General features: G+C 46.6%; 1 protein-coding gene across 4 annotated transcripts in view; it reads left to right on the forward strand.

Annotated features, from left to right (window-relative positions):
• Positions 1–22,545, forward strand: part of SHROOM1 (shroom family member 1) — a 38,649-nt gene extending 16,104 nt beyond the window's left edge. For all 4 annotated transcript variants that reach the window (XM_075441703.1, XM_075441702.1, XM_075441700.1 and 1 more), the window contains 6 exons: positions 10,838–13,726; positions 14,910–14,980; positions 17,463–18,044; positions 18,431–18,581; positions 19,806–20,078; positions 21,779–22,545. In XM_075441703.1, coding sequence (XP_075297818.1) covers positions 10,943–13,726; positions 14,910–14,980; positions 17,463–18,044; positions 18,431–18,581; positions 19,806–20,078; positions 21,779–22,033 — 4,116 coding nt within the window. In that variant the 5' untranslated portion in view covers positions 10,838–10,942 and the 3' untranslated portion in view covers positions 22,034–22,545. The remainder of the gene's footprint in view (positions 1–10,837; positions 13,727–14,909; positions 14,981–17,462; positions 18,045–18,430; positions 18,582–19,805; positions 20,079–21,778) is intronic.
• Positions 22,546–24,420: the final 1,875 nt, after the last annotated feature.

The following is a 24,420-nucleotide window of genomic DNA, read 5'->3' on the forward strand; positions in this document are numbered from 1 at the left end:
TATTTTAGGTGGCTGTACCTGGTATATATTGTCTCTGTAATTCAGCAGTTGCTGTGATGCCTATCTGTGTATGTGCTTTATGCAAGCAAAGAATGAAAATAACACTGTGGTGATGCTGTGTTGCTCCTATCTTGTTTGCTGTGAATCTGGTAGGAGCAGTGATTCTGCTGATCCGTGGTCGAAGTAACTGCTCATTAACCTCTGGATAAATGCGCGTGTTTGGGGAGGTTCAGTGAAATCCGGAGCGCGGACCTTTGAGGGTCCTCGGACCTCACCGGGTTTAAGGCAGAGTTTATATGATGTTAAATGGTTTGAGGGTCTCCAGATGCCCCCGGCCATGCCCGTGGGTGCTTGTGGGCATTGTGGCAGCAGATCACAGGCGGTTTGGAAGGTGTCTGCGGAGGGTGCACTCAGCCCTCGCCTCTGCGGAGCAGGGCCGGCAGAGCTGCTGGTCGCACGTGGGGAGGATCATGAAATCACAGAACGCTGGAAGGAACCTTCAGAGGCCATCTAGTCCAACCCCCTGCAGTGAGCAGGGACATCTTCAACCAGACCAGGTTGCTCAGAGCCCCATCTAACCTGACCTGGAATGTTTCCAGGGATGCGGCATCGACCACTTCTCTGGGCAACCTGTGCCAGGGTTCCGCCACCCTCATCATAAAGAATTTCTTCCTTCTATCCAGTCTAACTCTATCGTCTTTTTGGTTTAAAACCATTACTGTGGATGGCAAGCGGGCGCCCAGGCGCAGGCGTGAGCTGGTGGAGGTGGCAGCAGAAGGAATTGTGGTGTTGGAAGACGAAGCGTCGCAGTGGTGTGTTTTCTGCTGATCCTTTCTCCCCACCAAGGATGAACTCGACTCTCAGGTTCCTTCCAGAGCGTCTGCTGCCAAAGTCCATCTGCTCCCATCCAGAGGCACCGTTCTGTAACAGTCAGCAGGAAAACGGATGAAGGAGCAGGATCTGTCTTGGAAAACATTAAAACCACATTTTGAAATGTTTAACTTAGGGTTGAACGCGGCCCTAGGTACATGTGATTACACAAGGCTGCCCGAACTTCAGGGCTTATCCTCTGTATCTCTGCGTGTCAAAGATGACATTTTTCATAGGGAAATGTGTGAATGTAGCCAAATAAGTGAACAAGGGCAGAACTGAGTTTATACCAGAAAATTTAGTTTTAAAATGCCAAAATTATTGGTGTGTTCTAACACGTAAGGGGCCAGTCTCACACCTGTTGTGGACATGGACAGTGTGGCACCTCTGGCATGGCCGGCCGGCCGATACAGACACAGGAGCTCTGCTCTACCCTTGGGCATGCAGATTATGTATTTTTTTTCAGAATAAATAAAATCTAGGTCCACTTTAAACAGAAGAGGTAAGAGGTCTGGAGATAGACGTTTTTACACAGCAAACACCTCGGTGCAAATGCACTCCACGATCCTCCAGCCTAGGCAGTGCTGGCGTGGCGATGCTGATGGTGCAGTGCAGGTTGTAGATGACCGATTTGGGAACCTGAAGGGGAAGTTTCTGTGGAGCAGATTAGATGTAGAAAGCCCTGTCTGAAAAAGCGCACGCCTTGCTGTGCTGACCGGGCGATCCTCTAAATGACACTTCCACTTCTCGCCGCTGAATTACTCGCCTGTTGTCAGAGGTGGAATAACCGTCCTGGAGTTAGCTGCTTCATGAAAGTCTCTCTAGTTACTACTCTAGGTGCTGCCTTTTCCCAGAATTAAGTAAATTTGTGCTTTCCCAGTCTTTTTCTTCTGACGTCGCCTGTCAGGTTTGCAGGATATCTGAATACCGTTTGCAGACCAGGTGTTGAATTTCTGTCCGTGATTCCAAGCAACCGTTAAACCTGTACTGATATAACTAATAGATATTTCCAGATGAGTTTAACTACTAATACGGCTTCTTATTGTTTGTTACGGAAACCAGTGATAATAATGTTTAGTGAGATTAAGCGCTTATGAATTCTGCCCAAATGAAAGATATGGGAAAATATTGGAATGCGATGCTTGCCAAAGGAATGGACCAGCCCAATATATTAATGTCTTGTAGATATTTGGTGGTTTTCTCTTATTCCAGTGGAATGTTCTGTAGTAACTGGATATTACATTACTGTCTCCCTCGGCCCAAAGGCAGGCACAATTATGTTGAACATCTGGATGAATTAGACTGAAAACAGACATCCTCTGGAAGGGAATAGTTTCTGTTTCTTGTGTCAAAATAAGAGAGTTAAAGAGCTAACGGCTTTTAAAATATGGAATTAATTAAAATGCATTAATAATCCTTAATTTGTATATAAGAAAGTGTAGGTGCTACTATTGTTTGCTAATTACAATTTAGACTGGCAATGTGATGAAAGAATGGAAAAGTTACAAGCTTTATGGAGGGCAGCAAGTCATTTTAAAAAAATAGTTTGTAGTTAGGAGAAGTGCTTAGGAGGCAAGAGTGCTGGGTTCTGTTCCCGGTGTAGGACTGTAAAATGATTTTATGGTAAGGCAAATAGTCCTGCTGGTAGTGTCAGTATATGGCTAAGGTTTGCAAGATAAAGTCTGTGAGGCACAAGGAGGTGGCTTCGTTAGATGAAGCTCCTTTGCCACAGCTCTGCTTGCTTTCTCTGCCTGGTTTTTCCACATGCTCGGTCTCCTCCTCACCTGTGTTCAGGGTTAGGAAGTTTTCCAATTAGCACAAGCTGATTACTGTGCGCTTCTGTTGTCTGGGAGAATTGGGGCGAGCCAGCTTCGCCGTGCCATTCCTCCGCTCTGGGAAGAGCTGGTGGGATTCTCTGCCCGGGGTTTTACGTGTGGGTGATCCTTAGATGGGAATGACTTGGGGAATGTAGCGAAGGGAGTGCGAGTGGTCTGTGTCGTTCATGAAGTTCACAGCTCGCCAAGTTCAGCAGAAAGCTTCCCATTACATTTAAGGAGCAGAGAATGAATAGTTTAATCCATCTTTATTATATCTAAAGGCCATAATTTAAATATATACACACACATATGTGTATATTTATATACATAAGCAGTATCTGTAATCCCACTTGATTAGGTGGTAGCTGGACACTGCCCCTTACCCAGCGCAGTGCCTCGGATCGATCTGGTCTAAAGCTGGAGCTGCGGCAGCAGTGTCTGTTCTCATGGCAGTTTTGTCTGTGGAAAACATAATTACAGCAGAGGGAAACTGGAATCGGCGGTCTGTTTCTGTCTGGGCCTCTTGGACTGTAATGACAGAGCCATCCATTAAGCTTCTGGGAATAGTTTTATATTATAACAGAAGAGAGCATGTAGAGCTGCCAGAAACCCACTGTTCTTCAAAAGATAAGATGACTTTATGGCATTTCCCAGGCAGCCAGCTCTCACTCGTAAGTTTGAGTGAGAGTTAGCTCTCCCAGAGAGCTCTAATAAAGCCCGGGAAAGGCAAATTCTGATCCCTATGACACTGTGAATACATTTGGTTTGGGACTGGCAAGCAGTCAACAAGGTAGATATGAGAAAACGTCTTCTGAGACTGCTCTGACCACGGATTTGTGAGCACATGCTCATGTTGCAGCTTCCCCTGTTCCTGCAAATCTAATCTCTTTTTCCTTGCTATCTGTTAAAATACGATGGCTTTTCCGTTGGGGAGAAAGCAGTCCTCAGTCCCTGTGAGAGTTCTTGCCTCTCTATTTGTACTGAGTCCAGGCGGGGGCGGAAGGTAGTTTTCTGCCCTTGAAAAGCAGCCTTCTTCCTAAACTTCTGGAGAGGAAGCAGACTAATGAAGGCTTTTTGCTTTGAATTTTCTTCTGTGTTCTCTAGGATACTGGATAACGTACTAATTCTAAAGGCATATGTCTAAAAATCAACAGTATCCTTAGGTTTTTTTCTCTTTCTGAAATTTTGAGTTCTTTAGAGTGTAATTCTTTAATGGTCTTGAATATTTTTGAGTCTGATAGATTTATGGTCTCATATGAACTTGATAAGATTTATAAAAAAAAAAAAAGGAAAGAAGGAAAATTGTGATGAAGTAAGAAGGGACGAAATGGAAACGATGCATACGTTTGGGATGGAGCTGTGATTCCGGGCAAAAGCGCTTTTTTGAGAAGAGCTTTCAGAAGCAGAAACAAGAATGAGTGTTTGGTGTTTAGCAGATTAGGGAGTAATGATGATGGAAGCCAAGAGAAATTTTTGAGGTTGAATAAGGAAAGTCACGGAATTCAAGGACAATGGAGAAGTATGTGGCGGGTGACTGCTCTAATTAAAAGGTCAGACTCTGTTGGGTGCTCAGAAAAGGTCTCTCACAGGGCCCTGAAGAGTTGCCAAACCTGATCTTCCTCATTAAATCCTTGGCCAGAGATCGGACCATGGTTCTTGGGTCCAAAAACATGTTATTTGGGCCACCGCTTTTCATCAGCCAAGTATGCATGTTGTTGAAATGCCAAACGTTCTCGTGCAGCAGCGAGGTGTCATCGCTGCATGGGAAGTGACTCCAGGGAAGGTGTAGGCTGGACCAGTTCCGGCATCATGGCTCAAGCCAAGCTCCCACGCCAGTCAGCAGGAATCTCCTCCTCTAGAGAGCTAGGCATAGCCAAGTAAGGAGGTTTGGGAAGATTTCTCTCCCCCCACACCCCACTCCACCCTCCCACCCCTCCAAAAAAGGTGATATTGAGATGCATTGTTATTATTTTCATCCTCTTCTAAATTACTCGAGACACTTTCATAGCTCCAGAAAGCCGTAAGTCTGTAGCTGTGGTTTTTACTGGAAATGTTTACATTCCTCAAACTATGGTGAAATTTATTCCTGTGCACACAAGGCAGAAACCTCATCTAAATCCCATTTAGGCTCTGTTTTGAGAATGTCTGACACTTTGACTTTCCCTGGCTCCCGGTAGCAGGGCGAGTTTCCCACTGGGCCTGTGTAAACTGAACTTGAAAGCTTGTCCTTGGGTTTTGATATATGATAGCCTTGGCAGCCGTTAGCTACCTGCAGAATAGTTCTGGAAATTGCGTTAAATGAGAAACCCATTTTTTAGAGTCTTCGGAAATATTTGCAAGAAAAATACAGATTAGCAGAGTGTGTATTTTCCAGTCATCAAAGGGGACGTCACCTGATGTGTTTGCCCTCCTGTTTGAAACCTGAAGCTGAAAGTCCTAGGGGATAAAATTGTCGATTATAGGCTAGAAAAAATAATATCAAAGGGAAGGTATCTATTTGGGGGAAAAAAAAAAAGCAGCAGCTATGAGAGAAACAGTGACTTTCATAGATGCTGGGCACAAAGAAGGTCAGACGGCCACACTTTCCTGGATATCATATCCTTCCATTTCTCTCACCCTTTCAACACTCATGTGAAAGTGGTGGAATTTGGAGAGTTCAGACATTTGTCTGGAATTTCTGAATATTTCACAGTCTGGTCAAAGGAGCAGCTCCTATTTCCAGACATGTCATGTCTCAGAGATACAGGCACTGGGAATGCATCCATGCTGTCCATGCACGTCGACGTCTGTCCAGGAAGGCCTGGATGGAGATCTGGGAATGTGTGTGAGATCAGCCACCGATGACCTGCCGAGGCGGGGGTGATACCAGAGACTCTGCACTCGCCTTCCCAGGGGGTTCCAGACCCTCCAGGCTGCCCTGGGACAGCCGGTAAGGTTGCCTGCTAAAGCAGGAGTCTCCCAGATGGTGTTTTGGTAGCAGTTGGATCTTGTGGTCGGTGAAGCAGATGGGTCAGGTGCTGCAGACTGTGCAACTGATTGGAATCTGAAGAATTTCAGCTAATATTTACACCAGGTGTTTACCCTTTGATAAGAAACAGGTCGTTCACAAACATGTATGTGACATGATGTTGGTAGGTTGGTTGCGGTTTGCTTTGTGTTTCATACGCCTGTCGTTCTCGTTGCTTGGAGAGCAGTTGCATATTGTAGCTTGGTACAGATCAGTGGCTGTGCTTTCCCCCTTGATTTCCACGGAGCCATTTGTTTAAAAAGGGCAGTTTTAGAGAGATAGACCTATGAAGTTTTGCGCATCCCAACCCATTAACAGGATGTTGCCTTCGTCTCCCGAGTGTTTAGGAGGAGAAATCCTGCTTGGATTTCCAAAGTGACAGTTGCTCACCCATAAGCATTAATAGCCCAGTCTCAAAAGAAGGTTTGAACTCCGGTTGTGATTTATTAAGGAAAATGCTCACTCTTGTTTCTCTGATGGAAAGATTGTGTTGGTAAACTTGAAGGGAACTGCTCGAGTATGCAACTGTGCTGCGTGGCTGTGTTCAGTGCCGGGGGCTGTTTTTCTCTGATTGTTGAGGATAAATCAGAGACTTGGTGAAGAAAATACCTGTGTTTCAGATGGGTGACACTTTGTTTGTGCGAGCATTGTATCACTGCATGTGAGTTATGGATTAATTAGCAGCACCTAATACAATCTAAATGAGGTCAAACAAGAACCAGCTGTAAGTAGAAGAAAGCTTGTCCTTAAAAACGGGTAACTCAACTGCCTGCGGTCTGGAGTCGCTGATTTTTCTCTGCACAGAGTTAATTTGCCAGAGACGTGAGGCTTTGACCTACTACGTTGGTTGCAAGGAATTCAAGGTTGTGCAATACAAACCACCGTGCCCTGGAACCAAGAGGGTGAGGTGGGGACTGGTATTTTAGCAGCAGTCGGTGAGGGGCTGGAGACATCAGCAGGACTTGAAGCTGTGCTGAGCGCTCGGGAACTGGGTTGGGTCAGTGTTTGGTGAACAAGGGGTTGTAATGCAAGCTCTGGTACCTGAGCTGAGAGCGTCGACAGCACGGGCAGTAACAACGCGCCTTTCCGGGCACTGCCTTGCCACTACTGGGTTTTTTTCCCCTGTTATTATTATGGTGGAAACTTGGAACAAATCATTTTTTGAGACGGAAGACATCATTATCTTAGCCCAGAGACAGCCCAGCTTCGTGTACACAGCGTCCTGTGTCATCTGGGTTTTGTTCTTCCCCGGCATCAGCCTGCTGGGAAGCTTCAGACAAGTCCCGTTCCCTGCCGTGACCCTGTTTATCTGCCACGCTTTTGTTCACCTCAGCTCTCTGGTTTGTCAGACCTGTGAAGCAAAGAGCGTGTGCTTTGTATTTGCAAACTGCTTTGCATAGAGGGCTGTGCTCTGCGTAGGGTTTCCTAGGTCGTGCTGGAGTAAATATAATAAAACAGTGGATGAAAGTCACATTAGCCTTTTTCCTGAAAAAGCAAACAAACAACAAAACTTTGGATCTTAACAGGTTGCTAGTGGCTTTATTCCTTCCTCGGGCATGGAGTGACACGCTGTTAATACACTTCCCTTCACTTTCCAGTGTTCTTGGTTCTGATACACTATAATTTAACATTTTTCTTTTTGCTTTCAGAGGTTTACAATGAAAATATTGCGAGCCTGCCTGGAATGTGCACGTTGTGTGACAGCCTTGCCAGGGCATTTCTAAGACCCCGAGGCAGTGTAGTCGGTGAAGGTGCGTTACCGTCTACCAGCTGAGGAGAACAACAACGTCATTGTTCACGTTGGTTGAGCTGTTAGTACCTTCATGGTTTTCTCCTCCCTGCAAAACAGAAGGCAGTTTTTGCATAGTTCATTAAGCACATTGAGAGCAAGGATTCTGCTTCCAGGGTTTGGGAAACATCTTCCCCAGAAGAAATATGATAGGTTTTCCCTAAAATGTATCTTGGTATATGATTTAAATTTTAGCAGAGATTTCTGGAGAAGAGTGTGGTACTGTTCTAAAGTGTATTACTTCAGTTCTTAGTGGTGTTCTGTCACTTCAAGCATGTGAAACTGCAAACCTGGTCTTGAGCAAAACGATATTCAAAACGCAAGAGTGGGGCCAGAGGGCACCCAGTGAGGGTGGGGAAAAGCCCTCTTGCTTGTCTGGCACTTCTCCATGGAGCAGGAGGAAAGGCTGCAGGCAGCTTCAGAGGGGCCATGGGAGAGACTGCACAGGAGGAGCAGACGGAGGAGGGAACGTCCTACGAGCTGCAATGTCCTCCTGCGCCTGCTGCAAACAGGGACTCGGTGTTTGCTGCTGCTGTTTCCAAGTCAGATGTTCTGACATCGGTCTCCTAAAATATTGAAATTACAGTTCCTATTATTTCTGGTATCATCATAAAAACTTGAGACAAAAATTCTTCACTATGTTGCTGGCTTCACCGTAAAACATGAACAGGTAGCTTGAAAGAATGGGGGGGAGAGTGGGGGGGGAAGAGATCTTGGGAAACAACGGTACAGGAAACCGAGGGAGTACTTTCATGGATACACAGGAACCAAAGCACAACTGTTATTTAAATTCTGTGCATAGCTGTGAAAAGTTAGAGCCAAATTCTGGTTGTAAATCAAGGTGGCTCCATTAACTTCAGTGGAACAGCGCCAGCACATCCCAGACAAAGACTTGACTCGCTCTATTAATAGTAACTGTCGAGTAATAGAGCTGCTTGGAGAAGTTCCACTGGAACACCATTTTGATTAAAAGAACGGCGATAAGAATGACAGAGGAATCTGCCTTCTGGTTCTCTCGTGGAATGTGGCTCCCATGGGGTTTGACCCTGTGCACCTCCCAGCACCTCCAGAGGCCACCAAGCCTGCACAGCTCAGCGAGACCCAGCAGTCACTGCCGTGGTCCAGGGTTCCCGGTGTGGTCTGTTCGTTTAGAGAACATAACAGCGGCGTGATAGCGACTGTGATGCAGTCTGATTCTGCATTTAGTGTCAGCGCAGTCATTCTCTCAGCTGCTTTGCTTTCTCTGTGGCTTCAGGAGATGCAAGGTTTTCCTTTCACTAGATATAGAAGGGGTTTAGTTCTTTAAATTCTTGCATACACCGTGGTGAGAAGGATGGGCAATGTCGTCATCAGCCATTGACACTTCGTGTTTCCTATGTGACCCTGTTATTCAGGAATAGGCAATTAAATTTCACAGCTGCATTTTAGATCATCTCTAAGGAGTGAGGGAACTTCTCTGGGTGTGCTTGAGTTGGTTTCGTACTGAAATTTCAAAAGAAGCCCAACATAAATTCCCACTGTGGGGTGTTACACTGTTTTCATTTCTCAGAAACTGGTTAATTTATTTACTGTGCCCCACCAGTCTTGAGCTCCCTTTATAGATTAACTTGTGTATTTTGGCTCCTATCCCTCTCTTCCTTTGGCCCAAGATGAATGATACCAGGACTGTCTTTGAAACAGGGCAGGAATGTGAAGTTTTTTGATTAAACAGCAACATCACCCCTGAAACCTCTCTTTCTGCCAGCACTATGAGGCCCCACTGCAGGAGTATGGTATGGAGAATGGCAGATTAAGGTCTGGTGAGATCAGTCTTTTTGAAGAAAACAGGCATGTAATATTCTGGTAGGCTTTGAAACAGTTTGCATCTCCTGAGAAGGTGTGTCACATGGAGCAGCTTGGCACCAAAGGTCTTCAAGACTGTTCGTTTGCTTTCTTTTAATAACTAATGAGTCTTTAGAACTGATTTAAATGAGAATTACTAAACAAGGTCGCTAGCTAGTACCTGTCTGGCTTGTCAGGTTCAGTCTTTTATTAAGGGTTTGTGTTGCCTGTGTGTGTGTCTGCGGGGTTTGGAGCTGGCAGAGGCAGGTGGGGGGGTCATACTGGTAGAGCGTGACCACCTCCTGCGTGTCTGCTGCTGGCCTCGTCAGCGGGCTGCTTGCAGAGACCTCGTTGGTTAAACTACACCTGCACGCATCATGTGTAACAGTCGGAGAGTAAATGTCAAGTGCTGCTAACAAACACAGGCTGTTTTCTAGACTCTGTAAAAATGGTGTATTTGTTGTACATTAACTCTAAGCCGGTGCTTTTTCTAGTACACGTGGTATGTTTGCAGGCTTGTTCCCAGCATCAGCCGTAAAAATACCTGGCTGTCTTTGAAAACCTGATTTGTTACCGACAGCAGAATCTCTCGCTGAGATACTCTGTCAATCTCTCATCAGGGCACTTTCTGTGAGCCTCTGGGAAAGATTTTCCAAGATGCATATTTTGAGCATGGATGGAAATGGCACGGAAGCTTGCTTAAACGACAAACCATTTTCATCATGTTCATCAAGGTTCATTTGGTTCTCGCTTCTCTGAGAGACAACGGAAGCCTTTAAGGAGGGGGGGAAGGCTGATAAGACTGATTACAAGAATGATTTCTTCCTATTTTGTAATTCTTCTGAGTTAATCTGTGCACTGCTTGTTCGGTACCGTTACTCATGGGGCACTGACGTGTCCAACGAACTGTCCATGTGTTCGTATTCCTGTGTGAGACCTTCTGAAAGGAAATGTGGAAGCACTGGTGGGGTTTGGGGCACGCTTTGTGTGATGGCATTGCAGTCATGCAGTTGCAAAGCCCCATGCTGTTCAGATCCATCCAGATAAGAGTGAAGCCCTGAGCCATGGTTATGAGCATTTTTGGAAGCACAACTCTAAGCCCCTTTGAAACTTCAGCCAGCCCGGGGTATGGTGTATTTAAGCACCTCCACGATTAGGCAGCACCTGAGCTGGGATTTTCAACCTCTCAGATTGATTTCTAGGTAGATTCAGAAACTAGTTTTGATTCTGGCCCCTCATATTTTGCAGTCATAATGAGAGGGCATATTCTCATTGTATGTATAGTCTTTTGGATTTAATGAAGATCTAGAGAACTCTTGCTATTAAAGACTTAGTTGCTCTGTTTGTGATGGAGGAAATCATTATTCCAAGATCTTGATAATTACTGAAGCCAGAAATTTACTTCTGGCTACTCTAAATGCTATGTTCAAGTTCTCACTTTGAGCGAGTGTGCGATGCTCACAGCCTGATCTCCCCAGCTGCAGTCAGAATCCTGTCACTGAGTCCTTTTCACGTGTTTCTCTTTCTTTTTAGGATCCTCTAGATGTTATTGGAATGTGACTGCAGAGAAAAATGTGCTTTTCTAGCAAGTCGGTTTTGGACATTTAATCAGACTTTGATTTCTGGAGATGCTACAACATGGCTTCATCTGGGAACAAGACAGAAAGATGGACTCACAGGCAAGGTGGTGGAATTGGAGAGCTGGTAGAGCCCGTGAACTCTCCTGAAAATGGTAGTTGTCTTTCACCAGTGAAGTCGATTGGCAGTGTAGATCGTGTCTTGCACCTCCCTGGAAGAGTAGACTCTGCTTACAGCTCTTTCTCAGGGGGATCAAGTGTTCCGGAGTATCCTACCCCCTCGTGCTATGGTGAAAACTGCCGTTTGTCTCCAGAGCAGGTACCGTACATGGACTCAGAATATGTAAGAGGTATTTATAATCGCAGTGCGGCAAACTCTGACCTCAGATGCTCACATCCATACAAGGCACCAGACCTGAGCATCCATAATAACTCTCCCAGTACCAGTCTCGCTGAATGCTGTGGAAACTGTCCTACCCGAGGGACTTTAAATCAGGAACCGCTGCCTCTGGCTGCATCTCCACCTTCTCCTCCCATGCGACTCGATAGCTATAAAGTCACTAGACACCTTGAAAACTCAAGAGGGAGACGTCACTCTGGGAGTCACAGTGAGTGTAGTCTGCAGCCAGCTCCCTGCGTGCAGGACAATCGCCTAGCAGACAGGGATGTGCCATGGAGTCAACATGGGGATGAAATTCCTGAGCAAGATATAGTGGCTGCTAGGAGAAAGACTCTGGAAAACAAGGGCCTTTCTTCTGACTCTACAAATGAGGTATCTATGTCAAAAATTCAGGGATTAAAAATGGAGGAAAATGGAGAGTGGAGCCCATCCCAACAACCTATAAAGCGAAGCAATCCACACATTTTCAGCAGACCTTCTTCATTCATTTTTCAAGAATATTTAAAGACTGACCCTGTGGCTAATGTCCCTAAAATGCTTTCTGCTGGCAATTCAGTTCATGCTTATAAAATTTCTAAAGAGATGAACTCCAAGCCCTGTCGCCCAGTGCATACCAACCCTAGCGCAGTTAATGATCCACAAGAAGACAAACAGTGTCCCTGCAGCGTGCGTAAGCCAGCTTCCAGGGAAGCGGATCTGCAAAGCGCGGTGCCAGAACCCAGCCAACGAAGAGGATCCTTGCCCTGTGCTCAGTGCCCGCTCCGTGCCGAGCTGCAGTCAGATGTGGATCGAGACGTGTTTGAGGACGGCTGCGACTCAAAATACACGGATGATGCTCTTCTAATTAAAAATGCTTCCAGGAAGCTGAACAGTTGTACAGATGAAAATCAGTGCTATGACTCTGAAGGAGAAATTGGGAGTGATGTTAGGGAACCACTCCGGAATCAGCCAGCCAAAATGCAGAGCTCATCGCTGTCCTGCAGCTACGATACTGTAGAATCGGAGCGCCCTTGCTGTGAGGAGTCGGATCAGGGAAATGGGCAGTGCTGTGGGAATACTCGCCAAATGTCTTTCTGCAGACCAAAGGAAGATTCCACATCTCAGTTTTCACATGAAGTCAAGAAAGAAAACCAGGCTAAGAACAGCAGTCCTGAGCTTAGCATGCATCTAGAACAAGATGAACCTCCCGTTCCTCATCAGAAATATCAACCTGAATTTCACAAACAGCTCTTAAGACAGCTTCCAGGTGATCCTGCTGGTGAACAAATAACCAGGCAGACGACTCCCATGCTTTACTATCTTTCTGGGGGAAAAAACACCAATATCCTCCACCACAGCAAGCTCACCCAGTGTCAGGAGGGCTCAAGGAGCTCGCCAAAGGAATTTCCAGCAAGCAGCTGCTCTGCCTCAGCGCGGTGTTTAGAGATAGAAAGGGAAAGTGGTCAGCTTCAAGGGACCAACCACCACGATCGGCACAGTGCTGATGATCTCCTGCTCGAGACTGAAGATCTCATTCTTGGGAGTCCTGCTTCATCCACGGATGAGAGTTTCAAGAATGACTATAGAGAGAAACTTAAAGTGGCTCAGAAGAAGGTTCTGAGAGAAACCTCCTTTAAAAGAAAAGACTTACAGATGAGTTTGCCTGTTAGACTGAGGCAGAAACCCTCTAAGAGGCCGTCAATTGAACACCTTAGGTCTTTCTCATTGTCCAGTGCAAGCGAGGATGCCAAACCTGTTCCGTGTTCCCCTTCTCATCTAGAATCCTTGGAAAGTTTTGGTAGAGATGAAGAAATTAAGAGGCCGCAAACAGGTCGCATAGGGGGAAGGAAAAGGGTGACGAAGGAGCAAAAGAAGCTGTGTTATTCTGAACCTGAGAAACTCGATCGGCTGACAGAGAAGGAAGTACCGTGGAGTCAAGGCAGGGATGAAATCACTGAGCAAGATACAGTGGCAGCTAGGAGAAAGACTCTGGAAAACAGAGGGAGGGCTCTTTCCAGTTCAAGTATCTCCAGGACAGAGCTGAAACAAATCCAGCACACTGCACTTCTCGAATACATGGAACGAAAGATTAATCAAAGACTGGGCAGTTCTCAACACCTCCCGCTGCATAAGCCGCCCCTGCAGAAGAGGCTGTCGCATCCCAAATGGCCTCCTGGCAAGGCTTCCAATCCAAACGGGAGCAGGAAGACGCAAAACAATGAGGTTTTCTGCCAAGTTTTCTCTAAAGAAAGATCGCCAGATGTTTTTCCTCCTTTGGCTTTTGTTCCCCCGCTGAACATGACCGGGAGGTGCGATCCCAGCTCTGCCGCTGCCGCTACGGCGACCTCAGAGCCCGAGCCATCTCCCAGCGAAGCCGACGGGAGCTGCGCCGGCGAGGGTGCGTCAGCTGAAAGCCTCCCGCAGGCGGGCGATCCTGCGTCGGGGAGAGCTCCTCCCTCCACACAGGTGAGAAAAATATTAAGATAGTAATTACTGTTTGAGTCCAACGGTCTGCCTGTTTTAGACAACTGTGCGACTGTTCACAGGAAAAACTGCTGAACATTATGAATGAGGAATTAAGACTGTATTTTTTCAGTGTGTAGTAGGGAGATGATAGAAGGGGGGGAAAAGACACATTTCCTTAATCTATAGGAAATGCTGTGTAGCTGTTTGAAAGCAAAATGCATGCTCTGCTTTGAAGTATGCAGGAGAAATAGTTCGGGGGGATCCCGAGAGAGGTGCTACCAATTTTAACATGTTACTTATTTCTGGTTAATGGTGAGAATTCATTGTTCTCTAAAGTGTTTTGTAAGAAAGTATTGCAGACAAACAAGGTGTTCTTTAATGTGAAAAGCTGCAAGAGAATTGCAAGAGAATGGAAACTTCGTAATCACTGATCCAGACGTGTGTTCGGGCTGGGCAGAGTCATTTGTTACCGCTCAGTGAGTGCAGAGGTAGAGGCAGGGAGGAAGAGGAGGGTCTGCTCCGAGGGACACGCTTTGCCAGGGCTGTAGGCTCTGCTCGAGGGCTGGGCAGCGCTGGGCACATCGGGAGCCCTTCCAGAGCCGCAGAGGGGTCTGCGGGGGTCTGCGCTTGGGGGACGCGTTTGCAGAAACGGGCGCCGTGGGCAGGATGGCGCTGCTTGTGTTTCAGCAGCCGCTGCTGTTAACTACGGCAACTTCATGAGAGCACTATCCCAGAAAAGGTGATTACAGAGAGGTTTTTATAAATAACCAACTTTTTTTGGCTCCTGAATTTTAGCTGTCATTGTTGTCAAGGAGAACAAAGAAGATAAAAGGGTCAGAAAACAAATAATCTAATACACTCCTAAAATTACCCAGCTGAAGAGGCTGACAGACTTCCACAAATGGTGCCCACTCCCTGAATCGTTGTGAGAGTGGAGTACGTGTTTTGTTGCTAGCTGTTCTTTGGTTTTGTAGGGAAAAGAGATGGATGCTGCCTCGGAAGAGCATAACAGCAATTTCATTAGCAAAAGGAAGTAGACATGCTCAAAGATAAAAACCTGGCGTACCTACTCAGAGATTTGCCGTTAGCTTCTGTGTCTGGGGTTAGCAAACACGGGAGCAAAATTAAACAGCTGCCCAGTCTGAGCATGCGGGTTGTTCCAGTGTGCTGTTTTCTTTTCCAGGACGTGTCCAGCTGTGCCAGTGGTGCGGTGGCACCATCTCGGCGTTGCGAGAGCTGTCTCGGCACCCCCAGGTAAGGCAGAGCCTGTCTCCGAGGTGTGCGAGCTCCAACCCCCTTTCTCTTGGTATCCTTCCTTGTCCAGTATGCATCCGCTAAGCTGCTGGTTTCATTTTGAGACAGTCTTTAAAATAATTTCTGCTGTGTGGAGCAGCGTGTCCCTGTAGCAGCCGCTCTCCTTCGGATCGCTGAGATCGCAGCTCCCTCGTCTGAGCTCCTGCAAAAACGGCATCTGCAACAGCTCGGATGTGAAATCCATGTGTGCTCACAGAGCGGGGCAAGAGCAGCGTTTGGTGGGGTTTTTGAAGGAAAAAAAATACCGTGCCTTTTACACATAGCTAACTAGAAAGTTGTATGTTAACTCTCTGTATTTGTTTTTCTTGTTTGGGGAGCATCAGGGGAGGAAAAGATCTGAACTCTGTCTCAAGAAGGCAGTGACGCCAACACTTGTGTAGTAATAGAACCTCCACTGTTTCAGTCATTCAGAAGGATCCAAAGGGTTTCTGGAGGCTTGATTATCTTAGATAAATTGAAGATTGTATTTTTAGTAATATTTTGAAGTTTTTCTGGAATTTCTTAATTTAGCTAAGAGTCTTGGCAGGTCAGCATGAATGTCATTGGAACTTCTGGATAGAACAGTACCATCAGACACATGTTTGATCACAATAATATCTATCTCTGTATCTCTATAATATCTACAAAGTAATGAAAAGATGAGAAATCCAGGATTGGTTTCATTAGTAATTAATTTAGATGATCATCTTGGGAAATAGCTCTAAGTACACGTTTCATTCTGTTACAGCAGTGTCTCGTTTTTTCCCTGTGTTTTCCCCCACAAGAAAGTGCTGTTGTGCTGTGGTAGGAAATCCAGACTGGACCGGGCACGTTTGCAGTGTTAATTACTCAAATAAATGTTCCAGCTGGGACCAGCAGGAAGAGCAAGCCATGATCATCACCCGCACCGAGCGTGTCTGTACTTAGTGGAAAAAAGCTTGAGAACATTATTATGCATATTTTGCCTTCATTCAATTACACAATATAATTTTGAGGTAGTTTACACTGATATTATCCATTTTCTGTGATAGCTGCTGCAGTTTGTTTAGCCTACAAGCTGCTCCTACCCCCTGCCACTGCAATGAGGCCTGGGAGTAAGAATAAGGCCCGGCAGTGTTTGCAGTGATTTTCTTGGGTGTCCCTGTGTCTCTTGCTTCTCTCTGTCCCTCCACAAACACATCATGTCAGTCCATGATCACAATACTGCGTCATCGTCACATGAATTTCGGTGTCGCAGTGCAGCGTCGCATTGCCATGCTGTGGTGTGTTGCAGGGGGTATTTTTAGCACCTTTTCGATGGAAAGCCTTTCCCAGCACGAAAGGCATCGCTAAATCGCCAGAACCAAGTGGTTCAAGTCAGGATCAAATGAGGGGTTTTTTGGTTGTTTTTTTTTTTTTTTTTAATTACAGTGAAAATGTGTGCATAATAAGATATCTCTAAGTGACATTGTTGGTCATTATCTAGTATGAACTATGATTACATTTTCCTTTGCCAAGCTGACTTCATTTTTTTGGTGAAAAGCTAAAAAGGCTGTGTTAAAGCTGATGCGTAGAGTGTCTGCAGACCTGGAAGAAGGGAAACTGTGGGAGAAGATGGAATTTCAGGAATAGCAGGACTCATTGCTGAGCCGCAGCACGGCTCGGTCTGGCCCCATGAAAATCTTTGTGTCCCACCGGTGGCTGCTTGAGCCGGGCGAACGCAGCTCGGCTGCAAACCACCCATGCTCACCAGAGCCCCACATCTGCAGCAGGAAAGCTGCCCAGACACGCAGCGGCTGGGGATGGTGGGGGGCTCGTGGGGTTAGGCACAGTAGTCCAAGCCTGCGGAAGCTTTTTGTAGCACAACAAAATCTGCTGGTGTTTTCTTAGATCTAGAAACTCCTCTGTGCGCATCCCTTCACGGGGGTGCTGCGGTCTCTGCTGTTAGGCATGAAGTCTCTTCATCTTGTGTTGCAAGAGGACTGGTGGAGGAAAACACAAGGTCTAAATCATCCTCCTGTTCCTGCCAGGTGGGGCCCAGATGTGGCCCAAGAAGGGTCTCAACAAGCCCCCGTCCCTGCGAGCACCTCCCGTTGGCTCCCCAGGGCTGGTGGGGCGGCTGCGTGCTCTTCATCCGCTTGTCAGACAGCATCGGTGTGACGTTGTGGGGCACTTTGTACCGCAGGCTTACTTCAGCAAACATGCATGTTGGTCATAATCAGAAAATGAGAAATTTAATGGGGATGCAAACAATGTGGACTAGTGCAGGTAGACATTTTACGTACTCCCTTTTTTTCCCCAGGCAAAATTAATAGGTATTCTGACATCTGAATTTAAAAACCTTTATTAAAAAGAGGAAGCTGGAAAGATAATGACAATTAGCTGTGGCTGCTTAACCGGTCTGCAAAAATATCTGTTGTAGAGGAAGTGTCTGAAGTAAAAGGAAGTGTCTTCTTTCTTATAGTTTCCGTGATCCTGAGAAAGATGGATGCGAGGATCATGAATATAAAGACCATGACGTAACTGGACGTGCGTGTTGTTGGGATACTAGGAAGCTGACTCCTGAAACCTCTGTTCCTATCCCAAGAAGTGGAAGCAAGGAAGATGCTCAGGCGGAGGAGGAACGCAGAACTGAGTCTCTGAATGGCAACGCTTTAGTAAAGGGTCCAGAGCAGCAGCCTGCATCTCCTCCGGAGCCGGCAACGTGCTGCTGCACCACGGTAGCGCAGCCTCCCCCGGGAGACCAAGAGACAGCCCACGGCGTCGCTGCGAAGGCCGCGTCCGTGCACAGCAGCCAAGATGACGTTCTCCCCGAGAGAGAGACGGGTCTGCCCGAAAGGAGACTGCGGTCTCCTGAAGACCAGCGGTACGAAGAACTTGCTATGGAGATCATTGCCAAAGACAATTCTCTGGTTGGTATTCTCATGCCTCATCCTGTTAGAAAAACTGCTCTAGACCTGATGGAGGGTCTTTTTCCTGTTGACATTTCCATGCTGGAGAAATCCCACAGAAAAAAGGGAGACGTACGGCATGCGCAGGAGAATGAGTAAGTAGACAAAATGAATTATCTTGTATTTTAAGCTATTTTTGTATATGAATATCATGTATATACTAGTAGTAAGATGACTTGAGCATATTGTTTTATTTTTGTTTCATGAGCAAAATATTTTAGATGTCTGATTTACATATCAAGAAATACCTGAGGCTAGGGGTATGTGACAGAAGAAATGTAGTTCAATGATACCTTCTTAAAAGGGACTGTGACAGACCTGGGCTGCAAAGCTTTTTCTCTGTATCTTTCAAAGAATTAGAAAAAATATTGCTGTGAGAAGAGAGTAGTTCTGAAGTCAAGATGGATAAAACTCTGAACACAATGTTTGAGAACAAAACTCTTAAGTGTTTGCCATGGGTATTGATTTTCTGTTCCTATAGCAGGGAAAGTAGTAAAGATGCCGCAGAAGAATGTCCTGAATCTGAACACAGTGCCAAGCAAAGCAGCAAAGAGCCTACCTCCAAGGGAAACCGAGTCCCAAACAGCAGCAGAGACAGCACAAACGACCTAGATGACATCACGGCTAAGAAAGTAGGTAAATGACCGTCGGAGGAACCGCCGTTTCTGCACGCGACAAAGACGTTATTAATGTCACACATATTACTGTGGATTTTTTCATTCATTACTTTATCCCAGCAATAATGTTTCACAGATAACTTTGAACCCATTTTTTCCAGTAGGTAAAGTCCTGGCAAATTGGCATGTTGGTGATAAATGGTGGCCTTTAAATCCTGCCTGGTTTGGTTCGGCGCTCTCCTCCCACTCGGTTGCCTTCAGCGGGTCGTCGGGGCTGGGCTGTGCCCGGAGCCAGCACGCAGCGCTGGTCACACATTGCCTGGCAAGGCCAGCTCCTGCGCAGCAGCTGACTCACAATTCAGCACTCAAACCTGGTCTCAAAATCTGTAATAAGAAATATTTTTTACTCTGAGAGGACTGGCAGCAGTTTCTGCACACTGCGGTGCCGTATTAATTTCCGTAGGTGCAGGGAATAGAGGTAGCTTGGACACTGGTGGACTACGATAGAAGAAATATGGCAGCTTGGAAGGGCAAGGTGTAGTTTTGAAGAATTAGATAATTTTTTTTTTTTTTTCTCCTGTAGAAACCTGGCCATGCTCCATCCCAGGTACTGACACTCTGCCCGCAGATGGCTGGGCAGGTGGTGATGTTTTCCAGTACCCTCTGGCTGACTGCTGCTCCCCTTCACGGTGGCATTGGCTGATTTCCAAAAACATTGATAGGGTTCCTCTCCCGCTCCGGTCTCGGGGCCTTTTTCCATATCAACATTTCCGTATCAAAGAGCCTCCCCCGCTTGCTTTGCTACCCAGGCTCTGTAGCTTGCTTCAATCGCCCGTGGAACTGACTTTTCCTGTGCATGTTATAAATGAGATTCCGGTCAGCTCTTGTAAAGCTTGGTAATAGAGCTGTGACTTTGTGCTCATGTCTCAGAGCGTAACCCTCTGTAATCATGTTGTAATCTTTAACGTCATTCACTTCTGACTGATTGGAAGCTCTCTGAGCTAGGGATTATATCACCAGTTAAGGCTGTTACTGGTAATTTGCTTTTCAGAGTTCGAGAATTAAGTACATCTTGGAAAATAATTCTTTGGTTTTTTTCTTTTTTTCTTTCCCAGAGCTTAAAATTACTTTGAAAGTCCAAAAGCTGGCAAAGACCATGTGAGGAAAATCCATTTGCTAGAAATTATGTAGATTCTCTTTGGCAGTAACAGCTTTCTATTATTTTTTTCCGCTTTGCAGCTGGAACTCATCTGCAGCCTCCGGTCAAAGCTGCAGACGCTGTGTGAGGACAGGGAGCTCGTCCTCTCCGAAGCCAGAGACTGCGCCGAGCGAGGCCAGGAGCTGGAGACCATGGTGCGGGACCTCTGCAAGCCCAATGAGTTTGAGCGCTACATGATGTTCATCGGTGACCTGGAGAAGGTTGTGAGCCTGCTGCTCTGCCTGTCCAGCCGCCTTGCCCGAGTCCAGAACGCCATGAGGAGGATCGATGGCAATACAGATGCCGAGGAGAAGGTGAGCGACAAGCGAGCAGGGTGTTTCATTTGGTTTGCTCCCACCTTTCCAGGTGGGGCTGCGTTTGCCTCATTTGTCCGACAGCTTTAAGCAGAAGTTGTAAATTATACGTGGATGCCCACCAGCCATTGCTTGGGCACTGCTCAGTGCCACGCGACGGGCTGTGTCTCCACGGCCGAAGCAGGGTGGGCTTCGCGTGTGGACCACGGGTTCGGAGCTGGAGAACAGAAGTGCTGAGGGAGCTCTGCAGCGAGGTGCCGAGCCAGAGCGGTGGCTTGAGGACCTCGGGCTGCACCCAGCGGCGTAGCTCCAGACCCATGCTTCAGAGGGCTTTGGGTTTTTTTTTTCCCCACTGCTAATTTCAATGTGGTAATTAGTGCCTTTGAAATTGTATTTCCCATGATGGGCTTGTCTCAACTGTAAGAGAGCAGGAAGAAGAGGTGGTCACAACTTGAGATAAAATTCCCTGCAGTTTAACTCAACTAGCCAGTTTTGCTGGAAAATTAGGTATTGTCTCATGTCACCAGGAAATCTTTTCAAGTCTGAAATACGCTTTTTTGCTAGAGAAGACAAGGCAAATTTATCGCAGGAATGATGCTTTCCTGCTGTCCTTATTGCTTTTAGACCTGTTTTTGTCAATACAATACCTGCTGTTCTCTCTTGTTTGGAAATCGGAAAAGCACAGGGTTAACACAGCTGGGATTTCCTGGAGCTCTGCTGCTGCCGACCCCTAGCTCTCAGGGTTTGTCAGTGCACATGCAGGAGGGCCCTGAGAGAGTCCTGCCACGCAGCGTGATGCGGAGAATCGGATCTGCCCCCTCCGAAACGTCCGTCCTGTTAGTTCTGAGCAGTATTTCACGTTGACTTTGGCCAACAGACTTTGTGGTTGGCGGCGGGGCTGCTGTTTCTCTGGTGTTATGTTTATACTCTTTGTAGTAAATATATGAAAATAATTTATTCAAGAATTTGAATAACGTGCTCAGTAAAGACTTGGCTACGTGCCAGCATTTTTACAACCATCTCCCAGTCGCTGCAATTGCCCCGATGTTAGCAAAGCCAGCAGGCTCGATCTTTGACTCCGTTCTGAGGGTGTCGATGGTGACCATTGCTCTGTAGTCTATTTATGGACGCGGTCCTGAAACTGGACATTTTCCAGCAGTGAAAATCTTCACAGCTGGAAGAGGATTAGCTACAACGTGAAAGGTAGTAAAATCCTGTAGAACAGGCAAAGCTTGATTCTCGTGGGTTTGTTAAAAAGAAGCCTTTGATGAACAGTTACCATCTGCATCGAAGTTACTTTACGCATGCACCTTTTAATAGAGGTCACACTGTCTTTTTAATAAGACGTTGGCACTCTGGCCACACGCAACTCTCAAAATACAAAGATGTGTGCCTTAAAGAGCTTCTAATTGAATGAAGATGGATACAGGATACTCTAAAATTAGCCAGAATGTTAAGTATATTGATTTTTTTCCTGAGGGCAACATGGAAGAAGTGAGCCTTGATGGGGTTTACTGGGTGTCTTTACCTTACAAGCCACAAGAATGAGTAATTCAATCGAGAAAAAACTCATGTGGAACACAAAGCCCACAAGGGGAAGTAATTAAACTAAACCGACTGTGGCTTCCAAATGAAGATCTGCAGTCTGCCAGGAATGATGAGTTTTCATAGTGTGCTGCTTTGTTTTTTCATCCTATTAGCAATCGCTGAACGAACGGCACAAGCTCTTGTCTAGACAGCGGGAAGATGCAAAAGACCTGAAAGAGAATCTAGATCGTAGGGAAAGAGTGGTCTCTGGCATCCTCGCCAAATACCTGAGTGATCAGCAGCTGCAGGACTACCGGCGCTTTGTTCAGGTCAAGACCTCCTTGCTGATTGAACAGAAGGACATCGAAGAGCAGATTAAATTTTTTGAAGAACAATTAGAAAATCTTGAGAAAAGCATCCCCCTCTAACGCCCGCCGACAGACCACCCGCTTCTACACGTCGTAATTTGCAACGTCTCCCTGGAAATCCCCACGCGCTCGGTGTGGTGAATTCACCGCATCACAGAATGGTAGGGGTTGGAAGGGACCTCTCTGGGTCATCTAGTCCAACAATTCTTGCAGTCCTGTTAGTGCCACGGTGTTGACAAGTGCTGAAATGCTCTGGGATGCTCCGGGCAGACGCTGGCCGTGCCTTCCCCGTCGGACGGGCCAACTGACCGCAGCTGACGGTAGGAGCAAGCTGCGTTTTGGAGATGACGGATAGGATGTGTTGCTCCTATTAACTTGGCATGTATTTCCCCTTCTTGTTGTCTGTCCATCTGTTTCCAGATTGACATAATCTCAATAAAAGAACGGTACAAATATTTTCCTCTTGTGGGTGGGCTGAATGTTTGAGGTGAAAAATGATGTGGGTGTTCAAATTTGAATCGGAGATTGCACAAAGCCATAGGAAGTGTTGTGGACCATTTCAGTAAAACTGCTGCACCCGTTTCGACTGTTTATATGTACGACACAGCAAAAATACACGAATGGAGTGGAGTGGAACAAAATAATTATTTCCTTTCTTGGCAGTTGCCATCCATGGGTCTTCCCTGGCTCTGCGTAATCCTGGTAGGCTGTTCAGTAGCGGGGTTTACGGGGGCAGAAAAAGGGGAGGTGCTCATTGGCATCAAAAAGAGCCGACTGGCGATGAAGCCAGCTTAAACGAGCACTGTTGGGGGTGATAAACTCTGAACTTCTTCCTGCGCAGTCATTTGCAAAGTCTTGCTTTGATCAGTGTTGTTTCTCAGGCAGCACCTCCAGGGGTTGGTTTTCAGGTAGCTTTCAATTGTCAGCCTGCAGAAGAAGTGCTGAACGTGGGGGAAAGCTCTGCTGCAGAGTGAGGTACGGGGGATGAGTGGGGGAAATGATCTGGTTTCAATGAGGCTTTGTATAAATCCCTCAGCAAAAATCTTTTGAACTAATGTGTGTTGAGTCAAACCAGTGATGTTGCTGTATTTAAAATCCGAGTGTGTTTTGGTTAAGTATTCGGTGAGAGGAATATTCCATCTGAGCTACATACCTAGACCATGAATAAGGCAGCTACTAATCGAACTCAGGTTTCTTCCACAGGCAAAATCGATGCTCGTTGTTCCGTGAGGGTAGACTGTACAAGGAAATGTTTTACTAGAAGTGTGTGTCCTGACTGCCGTGAGTACCATCACCGCGGAGAGAAACTGTCCTGTTCCCGAGGCGTCTCCTCCTGTGGGACTGCCCGAGCTTTCGGTGAGCACGCAGCCGCCCCGGACGGGGCATCGGCCTGGGTGCGAAGCGATGGTGTTCGGGTTTGTTTTACCTCCGATCGCATTCTGCATCTGAACTGAGCCACAGGGCGACATGAATAAGCTGATAGAGAAATGACAGCGTACGAAAAGGAGACCACTGTCTGCATTCTGTGTCTGCTAAGGATAACTAGCCAAGGCTCCTGCCTGCTGAGAGGGCACCAGCGAGGGTACAGCGCGCTGCACTGGCCCACAGGCAAGTCGAGGAGTGGTTTAGGAGTTGCACGGCAGTGCAGCAAAGCACAAATAGCTTGCCAGACTTCAAGCTTGTCAGCTGCTCTGTATTTGTCCTTGGAACAAACGAATGCATCATCAGGTGCTGCCCAGGCTCCAACAAAGCAGCGTTGTTCTGTCCCGGGTTTGCACACTGAGGCAGGACTCGTCTCCATGGCCCTGCTCACGTTTCAAGAGAAACAACACAGTGCGACGTACCCTGCGTGAGGCTGCCAAGCCCTGGCGTCAGCAGTCAGTTTTATGATGTGTACCAACTACCAGTGAATATATTTGAAAGAAAGTGTGCAAGTGGGTGGTGTACAGCAAAGAGGAGTTCCATGAATACTACTGTTTTGTTCCAGTGATCTGAACAAAATAGGTTGTGCTTAATGCTGAAAACACAGGTAACTCCAGGAGTGCGGTGACCACGCTGCCGTGTGTGCTGTGGTTATGGCCTGAACCGTGGGGGAAAGTGGCCAGACACCGTAAAACCTGTGAGCACATCTGCTCAGTGGTCCTCAAAAGGCCATAAATACAGGCTTTTAATGTGTAAATCCGAAGGCTGCCTTTTGAAAACTGTGTTAAAAAATAACAGAAGTGTTGCTAACGGAATCAATGGAGAATTGAAGAAACACGAGCTCCGTTAAATGAGCTGTTTGCACTCTGCGAGAAGCCTGACATAAATGTGCACTCTGTTGTTATTCCTAGCTGAGGAAGATCCACCTGGTTGCAAAGAAATGTTGGATAATTGAAGCTAGTGCTTGCCTCTAAGGGACAGAATGGGTCTGCCCTGTTCTAGTTTCTCTTATCTTTTTGGTCTCG

This window comes from Opisthocomus hoazin, chromosome 22 (genome assembly GCF_030867145.1).
Source record: "Opisthocomus hoazin isolate bOpiHoa1 chromosome 22, bOpiHoa1.hap1, whole genome shotgun sequence".
In the NCBI taxonomy this organism is placed as follows: domain Eukaryota; kingdom Metazoa; phylum Chordata; class Aves; order Opisthocomiformes; family Opisthocomidae; genus Opisthocomus; species Opisthocomus hoazin.